Genomic DNA, 19,377 nt, shown 5'->3' with positions numbered 1-19,377 from the left:
AGACATCCTGACGAAAACTGCATGTGTCTAATTTTACAGAAATTCTGCCACATGTGTATTCCACCAACCCGTATTATAGCAGCGTGATGGAATAAGCTCCAAACCTTCTCCTCAAAAAAAGAGAGGTGGCCTTAGTCCAGCAGTGAGACATTCACAGGCTGTTACTTACTATAAACAAAGATACATATATCTACTTGAGATCAATAGACTGCGACGCCATTTGACCAATCGCCGTGATATTTGGTTTATATACACGGACAGGACATCTGCCAGCCGTTGCGTTATGCGTATATATATTGGGTATACGTATTAACTTCCTTTTATTATGGTAATAGCAACTATCAGCGTTACTTATAAATATTTCTTAGCGACTGTTTAGGTAAACGATGATTTATCTCTTTCCGTCATTATTGATTTGACATTAGAAAGAAAAAGATAGCATTGTTTAACTAATTACCTGCTAAATATTATAAATAAGGCCGTGTTGTCTATTTACGTGAATGGGGATTTTATGTTCTCAATTATAGTTGACATAAAGTGTAGTATGTCTTTAAAAAATGTGTTTAATATGTACTAGCTTACCCGCGGCTACGCCTGCAAGTTAGTGACGGGGGCAGGTTTTACGTAGCCTTACGTACGTTAAGCTTTAGCTATTTTTATTCCTCTATATCCCAAATTTACGCATTTCTAATATTAGCAGGTTATTTGCAATATTCCTTCCTATACCTTCTCTGATAGATCCGAAATGAGGAAATTCGCCAGAGAACTAAAGTCACCGACATCGCGCGTAGAATTAGCTCGCTGAAGTGGAAGTGGGCTGGTCAAGTCTCCAGGCGCATTGATGGCCGATGGAGCCGACACGTGTTAGAGTGGAGACCACGCTTAGGCAAACGTAGTGAAGGACGCCCTGTGACAAGGTGGACCGACGATTTCAAAAAGGTGGCAGGCACGGTGGCAAAAAACGGCATGGTTGGCATTTTATGGGAGGCTTTCGTCCAGAAGTGGCCAGCAAAAGGCTGAAAAAAAAATCACAATATTGTTAATGAGTTAAACAAAAATCAATATGTGTGTGTTAAAAATGTTAATTAAATAATAAATCAAAATTAAAAATAGCTACAGGTCATATAAAATTAATAACTTAAATAGGTACACATGTATACAAATAAAAATAGCAACTGTACAAATCATGATCGCGTGGAATGGTGGCGGGAATGCGAAAAGCGTTTCCCCTTTTTATCGCAATTCAAATTATCAGGGAGACCTTTTGTCACCACGGGAAGCAATAAGAGGGTGTGTTGTTTTGGAAATGTGTTTACAGTTTTCAAGTTTACAGTAGTGGCTGTTTCGTTAATGTAGTGGATAAGATAAGGCCGTGATCGAAATGAAATCTTAGCCCAGATTGCGACATTTATAAATTCTTTACGTGCCTTTTAGATAAACTTACTTATATTAGAAGAAGTTGTAAATTTTGCCAACGGCAAAAACTGCTCGTCAATACGGTCCGTTGATTGAGAATCTTTAAAAATATTCTTTTAAATTATTTTATTAATAATGTTGTATTTCTCATAATATTCTTCTTTTTCAGGACATCGATTATGAGGGGTTCCGGTGGTTCTTGGACACATACCTGGAGGTCACGACGCCTGATGAACTGTCTCGGTAAGTGAACAAAAATCAAAAGATTTTTTTTCTGGTTCTAATACAAAAATAACAAAAGTTGAAAGTCATACAGGCTTACTAATAAATGTTACAGGGGTTATTAGATAGATATTTCTAGCTTTAAAACAGATCATATAAAATTTAATAAATTATTTCCTATTCAATAATCAAATATCTTATCTATTTTGTTAATATATAAATATTATTTAATAAATTTGACGCGTTGTATATATGTAAGTATATACAAAAGCATGAAGTTTTTAATTAAAAAATGATAAGCAGACTGGTAATTGGACCACTGGTAAGTGGTCACCACTTTTTGGTAAGAAATATTAACTATCACTTACATCATCAATGCAATATCAATTTTGGTAAGATGTTATGTGTCTCGTGCTTCGTGCTCGTGGAGCCCTTAAATCAAGTAAAGTACTATTAAGATCTTAATATATTGATGTCCGAGCCAATTCAAGTGATTGACTGCTCGTAACCAACAATGTATTGACAACGTAGATTGGCTGTTTTGAAGAACTAATCTCAAACGAGCTCTCATATCGTTGCCAACGATCTAGACTCAATTTTCGCACCGTACATAAATTGCAGTTTAATTCCAACAGGCATTTTAGTTGTGTAGTAAATATTATAGTTATATAGTGTAATATACTAAATTATTAATTTATTCAACTAATTTACTAATTTATTCAAAGCGTGGTATTTTTAAACAAATATTAATTAATGTTACATTTTTTTTTCTTTTTTTTTCAGGCATTTATTTCTCTCCTTCGTACGAAGGGACAAGAGACCAGCATTGCGTGAAATGGCAGCAGCGAGCTCCACCACCGCTTGCGCTGCAGTCACCGCTCATGGTGACCACCAGGTTAGCAATTTACATGTAACATTTTACGTCCCAGAAACAATACCAATAATCTATATAATATAGTTGCTTATCATGTATAACTATCATCCCACAGCCAACTGCTTAATCTAGAAAGCAACAATCTGGAACATAGGCGTATTTTATTACGTCAGAATGATGACGTCAGGAGACCAATTTCGGCTCACACTGCTAATCTTAAGAGGGATTTGCCAATTGCGCAAGACATATTATAATATGTATCTGTGTTTACCCACACTCTCATAATCCGATGGGACGGTAAACCGACTCGGCCCGGAAAGAGTTCAGGCGCTGGACTAACTTCTTTACGTGCTTTCCGAGACAGTGGATTGTACACACTTCCGATTTCCAGTACTCTGGGCTGCTTCCTGAGAATCTTCGACAGAATAACTCATTCGCCTTTTATCGGCCCTACCTGGTGTTCGAACCAAGAAGGGTCGATAAAACCTCGTGATCGGCGGCCTTTAGTCGAGCCAATGGACCAACTATTAATAATATTATTATAAGAAGATTTTAAGTTATTTTTGCAGTAAATTAAAACTTTAAACCCACAGTTCCTTATATAGTTAAGTGATTTTAATGTAATGCTCTTTTAGATAAAAATAAAGATTCTTAAACCTGAAGTGTGCACATTATACTGCTCAATAGCAATACCGACTCAATCTAACAGAGACGTCTGTCTGTGTCACCGCGATAAACTCAAAAACTACGGAACGGATTTTCATACTGTTTTCACAATGGACGGATTGATTCAGGAGGAAGGCTTAGGTGTATAATTCTTTACTGACGTGTGCCACGTTAACTTCAGAGTTATATGTATTAGGGTATAAACTTTTTATGTGGACTCTTATTCGGGTAGCTAGTGGGTAGTAAATAAGAAAACATTGAACCAGGGTTGAATATTTCAAAAACGATTGCAGTCTTTTGGCCTATTTCTCCAAAATTTCGTCTGCAAACGGCATAATATTATTAGACATAAGATACTGCGGCTTAACATCCTCAAATGAGAAGGATCCAATTTGTTGACGTGTATTCGTTTTATTATACCATTAATCTCCTTTTTCAGGTTAAAACAAGTCTCGCGTCTAAGATACATGGATTAGCTGAAAGGTTACAGCAATTAGGCAAGAGTTCCAATGACTCCGTTGATGGTAGCGACAAAGGATCGCGAAGCAGAACTGGTAAGTGATGACAATGCAATCCAGCACATTATATATATATATTTTATTTAGTAATAATTACTTAGATCGGTTTGCCAAAGTTAAAATATTAACACGTTAATGACCCACTGCAGGATGACCGTCAAGCACGAGAATTATAATCACAAATTAAGTATATGAAAATTCAGTGGTGCTTGCCCGGGTTTGAACCCACGATCATCGGTTAAGATTCACGCGTTCTAACCACTGGGTCATCTTTACACATGCAGCAGAAATTCAGTGAAATTAAAAACATGCAGGATTGTTTCGTGCAATGGCGTTGAACGTAGTTCGCAGAAGCGATTAGATATTCGATAGTTATAGATAAACCATACTTATATGCACTGGTTTGCGTGATTTTTTGAGTATAAATACTAAAGTAAAAAAGAATATAGTTTATTAAAAAATATATTACAATAAAAAAAGAATAAATAACGGACATCAATATAAAAAGTGCTTATTATTATATAAAGAAACGTATGTTGTCCGTATGCGACGAGTAGCGACAGCGAAAACCTTCGTTAGTGCTCTACGCCACAGAAATATAATCCTTAAGTCATTAATATCCCTACTCCTAACACAAGCTTTACGTTTAATTGGAGGGGTAAATAGGTATATTAGTAATTTCTTAAAAAATTAGAATTTAATATACTCATATCTAACTGGATTGTGGTTAAAGAGTAACTATTGAGTTTCTTGCGCGTTCTTCTCGGTAGTAGTTCTCGTTCTTCTCCCGTAGCGGTAGCTTTCAATTTAATTTAATCTTGTAAAATGACGATTCAAAAGTTTTCGCAAGAGCATATTTAAATAAATTATATTTTGATTTGTTTCGATTACAGGCAGTGTACATCCCATGATATCGGTAACTACGCACCCATCTTATTCCTCACATGAACTATGCCTGGGCCGCCTTGAGACCAGCCCGAGCCACAGCCAGATGTCCCGTAATTCAAGCAGGAAGAGCAGTAACTCGTTACGTGTCAATCAGAGTACCAAGATTGAAGGTTCGTTTTTTCTATTAAAATAACAAAAAAAAATAATTAAATAACAATTAAATTATGGCACTACATAAATCACGAATTTTTATCTTGAGTTTCTTTCCGTATCTGGTATAAATTCTATAATTGTTTTAAATAATACAACTTTAACTTACACTTTATATTGCTATTGCTTATATCTCGTCTTGTTCTATTATCTAAATTATTTATAAAGCGAGGAATCAAGCGAGCTGGTCAGCTATCCGTTTTTAATTAACTTAACTATAGTAATTACTTGGACTATTCATGTTTATTATTCAATATAAAGAATAATATTTGCTCCTACCAAGAAATATTTTTTCAAAATTCATCTCTTAAAAGGAGGATGAGGATGTTTGGCAATTCGTCATTTATGATGTTAAAAATATCGAAAATGATATCTAGGCTTACGGTAACTGAGTTTAAGAAAGTTGTTAAAGCTTTATTGAAAATTCATCACCTAAGAGTACCTAATCAAATAAGGTAATGATCAAGACAGTTAACCAAAAAACTGTAATACTTAAGAAAATTTGAAATAGAGATACCTTATATCCTGACTTAACAATTAGGCTATTTAGGCTATTTAGCAGTATGTGAATCTATAGTTTTATTAGATTATCTAACGCTTTAAGATTATTTCAGCTGGTAGATCATCATCATACAAGCGTGTGTGATTAAAATTCTTAAATAATTAAATTTGACGAGCCGATTGGCGTGGTTGCTAGATACTTGCCTTTCACGCCGTTGTGGGTTTGATTCACACCCAGGATAGACATTTGCGTGCATGAACATGTCTGTTTGTCGTGAATTTGGGTGTAATTATCTATATAAGTATGTATTTACTAAAGAAAAGTAGTATACGTAGAATATCAGTTGTCTAGTTTCCATATCACAAGCTTTGTACAAGCTGAATTTGGGATCAGATGGCCGTGTGTGAAAAATATTCCAGAATATTATTATTATAAATCGAATTTCAGATTTTAAACACCTAATGCGTCGTCCATCGACAATAGAAGTTCACACCGCGAGAGTGTCTTTGAAAGACATTGTTTGTTACCTGTCGCTCTTGGAGGCTGGTAGACCGGAAGACAAATTGGAATGTAAGTTTCTTTCTCACGTTCACCACAAATGGTTTTGTTTTATAATGAGTAGGCAAACTGGCAAACGGGCTACCTAATGTTATGTGTTCACCACTGCCTACAGACATCGGCACTTCAGGAAATATTAACTATCTCTTATATCGCCAATGCGCGACTAACCTTACTTATAATTTTAAGTCCCATGTGACTGTAGTTACATCAGCTCACTCACCCTCTAAGCAATAAGTTTCAACCCAAAAATAACAAGTATTGCTATTTGGGATAGAATATATTATGAACGGTACCCAGACATACTTATACAAAGCCCTACCACGTATTATTTATTATAATCCTCCGCACCGATTTCGGCCACGGTGGCCAAAATCAAGGGAGATTAACCAACTGTGCAGGACATTTTATAGTGCATAACTGTGTGCGCAAACTAGTGCTATTTCTATTTACTCACTCTCATAATCCGATGGGTTGGAAATCCGATACAATTGAAAAGAGTTCAGTTAAAACGGCATTGTAAATACTTCCAGACTCCTGCTACTAACATTCTTCGATAGAAACCCAACAACTTTTAACAGGCCTGACCTGAGCTTTGAACTTGGAGCTCGGGATCTGCAGCCTTACGTCTAGTCATTAGACCAACGAGACAGTATGAAAAGTAAATTCCTAAAAAAATTCCATTTTTTATGTAATCAGTCATGTTCCGTCTGTACGACACTGATGGGAATGGCGTCCTGGACACTAACGAGATGGATTGCATCGTTAATCAAATGATGACAGTCGCTGAGTACTTGGGCTGGGAGACGTCGGAGCTGAGACCGGTACGTTTATTATAAACCTTCCCGAAGCTTCGCCAGCGTAGAATACAGTTTGTGACAAATTCAAATCTACCGTTTTAACATACATAATGTCTGTTATACACATACAATATTTAAATTTTTAAAATGGTTGGTAGTATGCAAATAATAAAGATACGTGCGTAAACTTAAAATAGTTATAACTTTTTAAAGACTCAACCGATTTTGATAAAATGAAGACTGAGCAATGTCTTGGGTTACTCCTTATAATTATTTACTTATTGACATTTGTTTTTAGCCGTTTTGAATCTGAAAACCGCGGACAAACAGACCGATAAAAAAAAGATTGTTTTAGTACTACTAGTATAATACTTATAATACATCACAATAATTTCTATTACGTATTTATTTATCGGCTATTTATATTAAATTTAATGTAAAGCTACCATCGGTTCGGAATGTAGATTCTACCGAGAATAACGGACAAGAAACTTAATAGTTTTTCATCAATCATATACATATTTTACATAAACAACACAATAAACAAATTATTTATACACAAAATGCTTATTATACATCAAATCCTTAAAAATATACAAATAAAATAGCTACTATACAAATCATGACCGGAATGGTGGCGAGACTGTGTTTGAATATGGATTTTCGATAGTAAATTAATTGCATCATTCGTTGCTATGTATTATTAGTAATGTCCTCCAGATCAATTTCGGCCACGGCGGCCAATCTCAAAAGAGATTAGCCAACTACGCAGGAGATATTATAGTGCACAACCTAACTCTCATAATCTGATGGGATGGCATTTCGACATGACCGGAAAGAGTTTAGGCGTAGGACCATAGCTTTACGTGCATTCCGAGGCACGGGAGTGTACACACTTCCAACTTCCAGACTCCGGGCTGTTACTGAGAATTTTCTGACAGAAAAACCTAATAACTATTTATTGGTCCTTCGGGTCTGCGGCTTTACATCAAGCCACTAGACCAACGAGGCAGTGTGCATACTATATGTAATTTAGTATACATGCGCACCACGGACACATAACAGAATAATAATATAATGATTATATACAATTAAATATAAGTGTATATCAGGTATGATTGATTTTCACTAATAGTAACTTTTATTATTGAGTTTTAAATTTATTTAATGCTAAATGTAAAATCATCATTTCAGATATTGCAAGATATGATGGTTGAAATCGATTACGATGCTGATGGAACGGTTTCCCTTGACGAATGGAAAAGAGGAGGGTAGGTATACATGTAATTTATCTAAATTCGACCTTAAAATAAATATATAATCAAAATAGAACAGCCAGTGTAGTAATAATAATACATTTATTACAAACAACGTAACTCCATACAAATGAGATACAGCAAAACACAAATTTCTTTTCTATATTATTGTCAGTTACGATTTATCCTTAAAACTATGTTTGAGTACATAGTTAAACTATTTATGATTTTTTTTGATTGATAATTTATTGTGATTATATAAGTAATCAAAGTGTGCGTGTATCTCACACAATACTGTGATACAAGTTTGTCTGTGTGAGTGATTATTTTGATGATGATAATGAGATTAATAACGATTAATTTTACATTTAAACGAAATTTTTTAGACAGGAAAAGCGTTTAATTTTAGAACAACGAATATCGTTGTATATGTAACATTTTAGCGTAACGCTTCTGATGCAGATTGCTCGTCTGTTACGTGTGCTAAGTTTTGATTTTTTTTTATTGAACTTTATCATTATAGTCAATAACGTTTTATATCTTCAAATTATTTTTAGTAGAATAATTAACAATAGATATATTTAGCAGTCTACTATAGCTGAAATGGCGCAGTGGTAAGAATGCGTGAATCTTAACCGATGATCGTGGGTTCAAACCCGGGCAAGCACCACTGAAATTTCATGTGCTTAATTTGCGAATATAATTCATCTCGTGCTATACGGTGAAGGAAAATATCGTGAGGAAACCTGCGTGTGTCTAATTTCACTGAAATTCTGCCACATGTGTATTCCACCAACCCGCAATGGAGCAGCGTGGTGGAATAAGCTCCATAGCTTCTCCTCAAAAAGGGAGAGGAGGCCTTAGCCCAGCAGTGGGACATTCACAGGCTGTTACTGTTAACTGTACTGTATATTTAGAAGTGAGAAATATACATGTTATGACCCAATTGGATATATATCTAGGCGACAGTAGACGCGCGGGCGAAACTATTTTTATTATAAATACAGCAAGAAACTCAGTATATAATCTATTTATCAATCAAAAAATTACATAATGTATAATATAATCATATAAATATGATGTCCTGTATGAACATCAACGAATACTAACTCCATAATAATAATAATAATAATAATGTCCTCCAGACCAATTTCGGCCACGGCAGCCAATCTCAAGTGAGATTAGCCACCTGCGCAGGAGATATTATAGCGCACAATTGTGTACGCAAACACAGGTGCACTCTCTATTCCCTAACTCTCATAATCCGATGGGACGGCAATCCGACACGACCGGAAAGAGTTCAGGTGCATGACCACGGCTTTACGTGCTTTCCGAGGCACGGGAGTGTACACACTTCCAACTTCCAGACTCCGGGCTGCTACTGAGAATTTTCTGATGGAAAACCCAATAAATTTTTATTGACCCGACCTGGGAATTAAACTCAGGACCTCCGAGTCTGCGGCCTTATATCAAGCCACGAGACCAACGAGGCAGTCAAACTCCATTATATTTCATGACTAATATTATAAATACGAAAGCGTTTTTTTTTAATTTGTTTACTATGTTTTTTAAAATTTAACTAGTCAACCGATCGTCATGAAGTTTTGCAAACATATCCTTAGAACATAAAAGAACATAGTGTGCCTAAATACCTAAATTAAAAGAGATGTCCTAGTGGTTAGAACGCGTGAACCTTAACCGATGATTGTGAATTCGAACCCAGGCAAGCAACACTGAATTTTCATGCGCTTAATTTGTGTTTATAATTCTCGTGCTTGACGGTGAAGGACAACATCGTGAGGAAACCTGCATCCACCAACCCGTATCGGAGCAGCGTGGTGGAATAATCTTTAAAACCTTCTTTTGCTGTACCTAAATCCTACCTCCGCCTCTCACGCATGTAAAGCCGCGTGCGGAATCTTATATATAACATTATGTACTAATCACTAAACCTTAAGGCAGTCAACATAAAAGATGATGATGAAGACATTCAGCTTTACACCACCACGATTAAAACCAAATGTTTCTTTGCAGTATGACAACAATACCGCTCCTAGTGCTGCTGGGCTTGGACACAAATGTGAAGGAAGATGGTGAGCACGCTTGGCGCTTGAAGCACTTCAACCGGCCGGCGTACTGCAACTTGTGCCTGAACATGCTCGTCGGCTTGGGGAAAAAAGGACTTTGTTGCATATGTAAGTAGAGTCCAATTGCAAATGTCAAACGATCATTAATTGATTTTTCTTTATGTCTAAAATTACCAAAAACCTTGAATGAATCAAATGGTTTATAAAATGAAATAGCTTATTTAATTTGTGAACAATAGATGTGCAATTTACTTTATTCTTGGGTAAAAAAATTAAAATTTATAATCGAATTAACAAAATTTGACGATAGAAAAATTATTGAATTAATTTTTATTGCTTTAATTTTAAAAATCGGCTGGTATGAACGCTGCTCAATAATAAAAGTAGTTCTTTGACTATGACCAACGTGTGTAGCGGTGAAATGTTCCATATATATAATGTTGCGCAGTCTGCAAGTTCACGGTGCACGAGCGCTGCGTGCAGCGCGCGCCGGCGTCGTGCATCGCCACGTACTCCAAGTCGCGGCGCGCGCCCGCCACGCTCGCGCACCACTGGGTCGAGGGTGAGCCGCGCCGCACAGGCGATCGCAGCCCGCTGCGAGTTATCCGATAGCGTTGACCTTGAAAACAGCGCCATCTAGTGACAGTAAACGGAATGACATACAAAATGCAGTAAACAACAACGCTGTCGAATAAGTTAATTCGAACTAGGCACACTTTACTTATAACTATTTCAAGTCTTAATATATCTTACTAATTATAACTATTTAATCACCTAGCACCGCTTTGTCTATAACGAAAAATTAATTCTGTAACGTTTGAGAATCGTCTATACATACCCCAATGCTTTTCTATTTATTTTTACTTAAAATGTCCAAACTATTTATACATGTATAAGTACATGTGCAGTTTTAAATTTTATTGAAATTGTTATTAAAAAACGGAACCTTCAGACTAGCACAGGTGTTCTTATATTTGAAGACCCCTTTGTAAGTTTTATTGTAGAAATAATCAAATTTAATTGGTCTTTAATGTTATTAAATCAAATGTTTTTTTTTTCCATTCATTGAGTAAAACCACTACACTTGCTAGTTAATGTATATATAACTTTCAAAAAAAACTCCCCAGACCTGAGAAGAACCAGTCCCAAAATATATATTATTTACATCTTATACACACAGACACACATTAATTTTTCAATAACAATTAATCCGATGATTGAAAAAGTTCCTAAAAATCTAGTAGTAGTCTAACAAATTTTATCCTTATATTCAAAATCCACGTAAAATTTAGCAAGCTTGGCAATATTTAAATTTGATAAATGATGTTTGCAGGAAACTGTCACGGCAAATGTGCGAGGTGTCGGAAAAAGATCAAAGGCTACAACGGGATAACGGGCCTCCACTGTCGATGGTGCCACATTACTGTAAGTTTAACAAGAATAACCAATAGATAACCAATCAATCAATCAATCAACAGCCAATCGTTGTCCACTGCTGAACATAGGCCACTCCCAAGGTGCGCCAAAGCTCCCTGTCCTCCGCCTTCCGCACCCAGTTGGTGCCCGCCACCTTCTTAAGGTCGTCGGTCCACCTGGCTGGAGGGCGCCCTACGCTGCGCTTGCCGATTCGCGGTCTCCACTCTAGGACTCGTCTGCTCCAACGGCCATCGGTCCTACGACATACGTGACCAGCCCACTGCCACTTCAGCCTGCTAATTTTGCAAGCTATGTCGGTGACTCCGGTTCTTTTCCGGATAATCTCATTTCTGATCTTATCCTTCAAAAATACTCCGAGCATAGCTCGCTCCATAGCACGCTGAGCGACTTTGAATTTGTGGACTAGTCCCGCAGTTAGTGTCCACGTTTCGGCAGCGTATGTCATGGCAGGTAAAACGCATTGATTGAAGACTTTCGTCTTCAAACATTGCGGTATAGACGACTTGAGGACTTGACGAAGGTTGCCAAATGCTGCCCATCCCAAGCAAATTCTTCGATCGGCTTCCTTCTCGAAGTTGTTTCTACCGACTTGTATTATCTGTCCTAGGTAGGTATATTCACTAACAACTTCGAGAGGTTTCCCCTCGACGTATATCGGTCCCGGAACGACATGCCTATTGAACATGACCTTGGTCTTGTCTAAGTTTATACCGAGACCGACACACCGGGAAGACTCGCCTAGGCTACGCAGCATTTCGGTGAGTTGTTCCAGCAACTCTGCTATGATGACGATATCATCGGCAAATCGAAGGTGTGAGATGTACTCGCCGTTTACATTGACTCCATACTCAGTCCAATCCAGCGTCTTGAAAACGTCTTCCAACGCGTTGGTGAACAGTTTCGGGGATATTACATCCCCCAGTCTCACCCCTCTGCGCAGTTGGATCGCCTTCGTCTTACAGTCCTGGATGTGGACAGTCATTGTAGTGGCGTTGTACAGACATCTCAGTACCTTGATATATCTCCAGTCGATATGACATCTCTGCAATGAGTCGAGCACTGCCCAGGTTTCGATGGAGTCGAAGGCTTTCTCGTAGTCCACAAATGCCATACACAGCGGCTGATTGTACTCTTCTGTCTTCTGTACAATCTGCCGAACAGTATGGATGTGGTCCACGGTGCTGTAGCCTGAACGAAAGCCGTCGAACGTCTGGCGAGACGGTTCGTGACGACTCTTGAGAACAGCTTATACACGTGACTCAGGAGGGAGATTGGACTGTAGTTTTTCAAGAGGGTTTTATCACCTTTCTACTCTACGTTTCCGGGGTCTTGCCATGTTGGATGACGGAATTAAAGAGGCTTGCTAGCTCTTTCAGGACCGGAGTCCCGCCTGCCTTAAGCAACTCTGTTGTGATTCCGTCAACTCCCGGGGATTTGTTGTTTTTAAGCTGTTATAGAGCCGCCCTAATCTCGCCTTGGTCAACGACCGGGAGCTCCTCGGAGAAATGGCGCATAAAAGGGGCGCGCTGGTCATCAACACTGATAACCAATAGATAGAAATAATCCAAATATAATTGTTTGGGTTTTGCTACTAACCATTTTTCGGTCAAAAATGAAAATAGTAAATAAAATATCTTGACAAAAGTTACTTGTTTGTATTGTATATATATTTATGTAGCATATCCAATGTAAGGGGTGAATGTTGGCTCAAGGGACATTACATATTAGTTCCCAAGGTTGGTGGCGCTTTCACAATGTAAGGAATGGTTAATATTTCTCGCAGCGCCAGTGTCTATGGACGCCGGATGGTTGTATCCATTTGCTTGTCCGCCTACCTACTTTACAGCATAGCCGTTTAATCCGTGTAGTGACGGAGAAAGAATACATTTCACTGCCCCTCTCATTCCCATGGGTGTCGTAAGAGGCGACTAAGGGATATCTGAGCGACCATCTGCTCATCTGGTGGTAGGATGTTAAACATCCGCCTGGCTTGTTACCATCGTACGCATGGTGAAAAACTCGTGAAGTGGCTTGCAGCCGCGTTTCGAGGTCAGCCAGCGTACAGCCAGTGCCCGAGCGAGTATTGCTGCGATGGGTGTTGGTCCAGTGGAGATGGCTGTTTAACCAAGGCCGGGGGAAACTGTATTGACCTGCCGGACAGGGAGACCTGAAGAAACGGCTGTTCCGCTGGCCGCCCGTGGCATAGTACAGGGGCCCGAGTGTGCCTAACCAGCTCGCGAGGCTGCCCCAACAGGCCACGCATAATCTCGGGGTGGACCGACGTGCCGGTTGGTGACCGCAAGGTGCGGTCCCGGCGGCCACTTCTGGGGGCCCTTCCGTCCGGCGGGTCAGTGTATTTTTCCTTTTGGCAACCACTTGGGGAAACACGCCTTCACACTTTGCCCATCCCTATCGTGGCAATACGTCGCTCGCTTCACGTCCCTTTTCCATTTTTTTTCCCAAATGGTAGCGCAATAAAACAGACATAACGGTCGTTCAGCGGTGCACACCCCCACCATACCCTCGCTGTTTGAGGTCGAGTTCTCTAGCATCTGTGGACTTCACGCTAACCTCAACGCTGTCCACCACCATCTGAGACAGCACGGCCAGCAATGTTGTTTCTCACGGAGACACAAATACTCCGTCCTGCCGATACCAGTACCTTAATTATCCCGGCTACACGCTTGAAAAATCCTTCAAAGCGAAAGCCGGAGTATGCTTGTTCGTCAGGACGGATGTTTGCTGTCACCGACTGCGCTGCTTGGAGGACCCCTCCTTCTCCATGTTGGTGGTACGTGTGGACCTGGTTCGTCAGAGTCGAGTCTACGTGTGCCTCTACAGATCCCACAATGGTGACTTGGAGACAAGCCGATTATTTGACCATCTTAGTCGGGTGGCAGATGCTGCGCAAGAGCAATTTCCTAACGCGGAATTGGTGTTTTTGGGGGATTTTAATGCTCACCACGAATCATGGTTGAAATCCCTCAAAACTGACCATGCTGGAAGGACTGCTCATGCTTTTGCTCTCACACATGACTTGACCCAACTGGTTGATCAGCCCACCAGGATCCCAGACATTGATGGGCAAGCACCTTCTCTACTGGACCGTCTGCTGACTTTTCACTAGTGGTATGCAAACGTCGCGTTTGGCACTATAAGTCGGCAGATTGGGACGGTATGTGCGATTACTATGCGTCGCTCCCTTGGAAAGAACGTTGCTTCAGTGGGAATGACCCGACAGCTAGTGCCGCTGCTGTTGCTGACGAGATCATGTTGGGAATGGAATACTACATTCCTAGCTCAGATCTCATCAGTAGGGGTACGCGTAACCGTTGGTTCACTCGTGAATGTACCGATACTGTATTATCTAAGCAGGCGGCATATCGCAAGTGGATCAACGGCTGCATTAGCGGGGCATCTAACATTGACTCACTGAAAGCAAACTACAATAAAAATTCCAAGTCCTGTAGGAACGCATACTCGAGAGCGGATGCACAGCGCATTGTACAGATTGGTCATGACCTTGTTTCTCATACTAGGGGCTTCCGTAGCTTCTGGCGTCTGACCAACTCTGTGCATAACAATTTCTGCCAACTTTGCTGCCACCGCTCAGAAATCCGGACGGATCGCTAGCTCACAGTCCGCAGGAGAAAGCCAATCTCCTGGCTAAACTATTTGCCGACAACTCCGTGATCGATGATTGTAGTGCGCTGCCACCAACAATACCTTCATGTGGCCACACGATGCCTGACATCTAAATCAGGCAACGTGATGTGCGTGCGGAGCTGCAATCACTTGATATACGGAAAGCTAGCGGTCCCGATGGAATACCAGGCATAGTGCTGAAGAAGTGCGCGGCGGAGCTGTCTCCTGTGTTAACGCGCCTGTTCCAACTTTCTCTCTCTTCGGGATGTGTGCCAGAGGCTTGGAGAAGAGCTAATGTGCAAGCGGTTCCCAAAAAAGGGGATCGGTCTGACCCGGCAAATTATCGATCAATAGCTATCACCTCAGTACTTTGTAAGGTGATGGAACGGATTCTAAACAACCAACTGATCCATTACCTAGAAGATCACTGTTTAATTAATGATCGTCAGTACGGGTTTCGACCAAAATGGTCCACAGGTGATCTTCTAGCGTACGTAACACACCTCTGGGGTGAAGCTATCGACAAGCATGGAGAATCGTTGGCTGTCAGCCTCGATATCTCCAAGGCTTTCGACAGGGTCTGGCACAGAAGTCTTCTCTCCAAGCTGCCGGCATATGGTCTGCCTGCTCAGCTATGCACCTGGATTGCCAGCTTCCTACACAAGCGTAGCCTTCGTGTTTTAGTTGATGGTTGCGCTTTACAATTCTATGTAGTGAATGCTGGGGTCCCCCATGGATCTGTGCTATCTCCCACACTCTTTCTTTTGCATATCAATGATATGCTCTCTCTTGGGAACATACATTGCTATGCAGACGATAATACAATGCATGGTGGATACCATGGAAGCGCAGTGGCTGGGCGAGCGAAAATTGAGGAGAGGCGGAAGGATCTTGTCATTGAACTCGATAGGACATTAGAGCTCATCGCCAAATGGGACTCTGATAATCTTGTTGAGTTTAATGCCAAAAAAACACAGGTATGCGCTCTCACAGCGAAAAAGTCAGCATTTTCCCCCCTTCCCTCCCTCTGTGGTACTCCGCTGGTGATACAAAGCAAAATCGCCTTGCTGGGGATTGACGTTCGCTGCGACCTTAGTCCAAGTGATTACATCGAGACTGTTATAAAAACAGCTTCACGGAAACTCGGAGTTCTGAACAAGGTGCGGCGTTTTTTCACGCCACAACAACTGTGCCTGCTGTACAAAACACAGGTACGGTCTTGCGTGGAATATTGCTCGCACCTTTGGGATGGCTCCGCTAAGTACCTACTGGAGGCCTTGGACCGGTTGCAGCGACGTGCAGTGCGCATTATTGACGCGACGTAAAGGTCACAAACACCCTTGAACCTTTACAATTGCGTAGTGAGATAGCAGCACTGAGCGCTTTCTATCGACTGTATCACGGCGAGTGCTCTGAGGAATTATTCTCTCTAATTCCTGCTTCCCCCTTCCTTCTTAAGTCCACGCGAGCTGGTTCTCGATGTCACCGCCTAACTGTGACATCAATTCCATCGCGAACAAAGAAATTTGGCAACTCCTTTCTTTGTCGCACTTCCAAAAAATGGAATTCCTTACCAGCTCACGTATTCCCCTCCTCTTACAACCGGGGTTCCTTCAAACGAGGCGTGAAGAGGCATCTTGCGGGCCGGGAAGGCGAAGGCGGCTAGTGCAGAACGTTTTTCCCGTCTGTACTGGCCGTCGTCGCGTTTGGACTCTACTACCACTTACCATCAGATGGAGTAGAGTCATTTGCCCTCCCGGCGAATATAAAAAAAAATAGCCTATAATCTCTATTTCCATCAGAGTAGTCTTTCATGCTCACAGATAAAATAGTAGTTATAGCAGAAAAACGTCAACTGATTATCACGTGCATCATTATTATTGCCATAATTATTTCGATATTAAAATACTGAAATTAGTTGTAAGCGTAAGTAGTAAGTAGAAGTAGTAAGTAGCGTTGTAAGTTTCAAATTTTACAATAAATTAATCTTAACATATAATTTTAAAATAAGGTTTGATATTGAATTGCGATGATTTGTGGCACGGGCCCTAGAGCTTAAAAAAGTTATCTAATAACGGTTAAGTTAAAATGTATCTTTTTTAAGGAAATAAACAAATTCATTATTTATTTGACGGTTGAATTTATCTGTTGTTGAAGTCCCTGAACGTTGTCAGATCTTTATATATTTTATATTATGTTGTATACAATACTCTTTGTTGGTGGGAGTGAGTATAGACAGCGAAAGTGTGCGAGTGAGAGGTAACTAGATGCGACGCCATTTTCAATCCGATTGTGAACGTGCACGGGCAGTAATGCGTATGGTGTGTCAGCTTCACAACCGCTGCGTGGGCAGCGCGGGCGGCGCGTGCTCCATGGGGCGCCACGCGCGGCACATCCTGCCGCCCACCGCCATCCGCCCGCTCGTGCTGGACCGCCAGCGCTCGCTGCCGCACCGACACACCACCGACCAGGTACGCACGCATACTCAACGAAGGGCTATATATATATAAAGGCTCAATATATGGCTCTGATAAGCTAATATTATATTAAAATTCTATCTTATATCAATATTTCTTTAATTGCCAAAATTTAAGCCACAGATGATATAAACATATTTATTGCTTTTACTTATTGTTAATATTCCTATTCACGCCTCCAATCAATCGTAAAGCTTGTGGAGTTCACGATGAACCACCCATTCAAAGACAGAAAAAATATGTAAATAAGCATCATAATAATTAATGTAACAAAATTATGGGCCTCGATGCCTGAATAATAAAGCTAATTATTAGTAAGATAAATAAGTAAATGTGTGTTCCAGGGGAACAATTTCAATGCCTTTACAGGCCCAATAATTTGTCAACAGCATAAAAAATGGTCTTCCGTTAATTTTTTCAGCAAACATTGCCAGTTTCTTTATCCCTCCCGATCTCTATAGCAGCGAGCACAGAAGAGAAGAGAGAGGAGAAAAAGGAGAAAGAACATAGAGCTCCCCCCATCTCCTTCCAAATAACTCCTCCAGAAGGAACTTGTCCGCTCTTGGTCTTCATCAATCCTAAATCAGGAGGACGCCAAGGTTCGAGGGTATTGCGAAAACTCCAGTATATCTTGAACCCTAGGCAAGTGCACGATATAGCCAAAGGAGGACCTATGCAAGGTTTGTATCTTATTTTATTTGATTATTATACAATGTTAACAAATTTTCTATTTAGAAAATATTGTCACTAGCAAGATTTTTTGAAATGTGATTTTCAAAATAATTGCAATTTAAAAACCCCACTCTTTCTCAATCTCAACTCTGCAGCACAAATTAATAATTTATTAATTAATAAAAGAACTCAATATCACTTAACTGGGTGGTAGGACTTTGTACAAGCCCGTCTGAGTAAGTACCACTCATGCCAGAGCCATTGAAATTTCAAGCACAAGGGACATAATATCTTAGTTCCCAATGTTGGTGACACTTTGGTTAGGAATAGTTCTTGAATACTGCTTAGGGATACTTCTTACACCACCGCCCATATACATTGATGCCGTAATATAAAAGAAATATTAACCATTCCTTACATCGCTAATGCGCCCTTGCAACCTTGCAGGTTCTTCCCAGCAGAATTTGCTTTCCGAACTGGTGGTACATTTCAATTTTATCTTGAAACATGACGATTTATTAGTTCGTATAAGCGCCTACTTGAATAAAGAATATTATTTGAAACTGAGGAATGAATGATTGATTGAATTCAAAGAATTATATGTGTTTTTTTTAATTCCAGGCTTACAAATGTTTAAGGATGTGAGGAACTACAGAGTGATATGCTGCGGTGGAGACGGAACAGTGGGTTGGGTTTTGGAAACTATGGGTAAGAAGAAGACACCAAGTTCTCAGTGTGTTTGAACAGATTTTGTGGGTTCAAACTTTTAAGTTCTTAATTTGTGTTTATAATTGAACTCGTGCTTGGCGTGAAGGAAAAAATCATGAAAATGCGTGTTGCGGATGAAATTTTGCCACGCATTAAAGCAACTGGAAGTCTTTATCCAGCAATTAAACTGTTGCCGACTGATCATTTACATTTAATAGAAAGCGCCTACCATTGAACTCAGCACCCATTTGTGCCTGTATTTTAACAATAGTTTTCCTCTCCCCTCAGAAAACGACATTTAGAATAAAAAAAAATTATGCGGTTAATATTTACTTTCAAAATACGAGAGGTAAATTAGAGGTATAAAAATAAAAGGCTGTTTTAGAATAGATTAAAGTGTCGGTTAAATTTATGATGGCAATCTGACACGACAACACGACG

At 39.8% G+C, this 19,377-nt stretch overlaps 1 protein-coding gene across 1 annotated transcript in view; it reads left to right on the top strand.

The window, feature by feature from the left end:
• The window catches only part of LOC126779176 (diacylglycerol kinase 1), a 127,493-nt gene that overhangs the window by 103,587 nt on the left and 4,529 nt on the right, over positions 1 to 19,377 (top strand). The window contains exons 4-16 of the mRNA XM_050503070.1: positions 1,586 to 1,659; positions 2,422 to 2,533; positions 3,618 to 3,732; positions 4,590 to 4,754; positions 5,744 to 5,866; positions 6,554 to 6,678; positions 7,849 to 7,925; positions 9,945 to 10,105; positions 10,446 to 10,559; positions 11,331 to 11,422; positions 17,410 to 17,550; positions 17,978 to 18,236; positions 18,850 to 18,936. Of these exons, the coding sequence (XP_050359027.1) occupies positions 1,586 to 1,659; positions 2,422 to 2,533; positions 3,618 to 3,732; positions 4,590 to 4,754; positions 5,744 to 5,866; positions 6,554 to 6,678; positions 7,849 to 7,925; positions 9,945 to 10,105; positions 10,446 to 10,559; positions 11,331 to 11,422; positions 17,410 to 17,550; positions 17,978 to 18,236; positions 18,850 to 18,936 (1,645 nt within the window). The remainder of the gene's footprint in view (positions 1 to 1,585; positions 1,660 to 2,421; positions 2,534 to 3,617; positions 3,733 to 4,589; positions 4,755 to 5,743; positions 5,867 to 6,553; positions 6,679 to 7,848; positions 7,926 to 9,944; positions 10,106 to 10,445; positions 10,560 to 11,330; positions 11,423 to 17,409; positions 17,551 to 17,977; positions 18,237 to 18,849; positions 18,937 to 19,377) is intronic.

Source organism: Nymphalis io, chromosome 28, assembly GCF_905147045.1.
Source record: "Nymphalis io chromosome 28, ilAglIoxx1.1, whole genome shotgun sequence".
Classification (NCBI taxonomy): Eukaryota; Metazoa; Arthropoda; class Insecta; order Lepidoptera; family Nymphalidae; genus Nymphalis; species Nymphalis io.
Note: the sequence above shows the minus strand (reverse complement) of the source record. Positions and strands in the feature narration are given on the sequence as shown.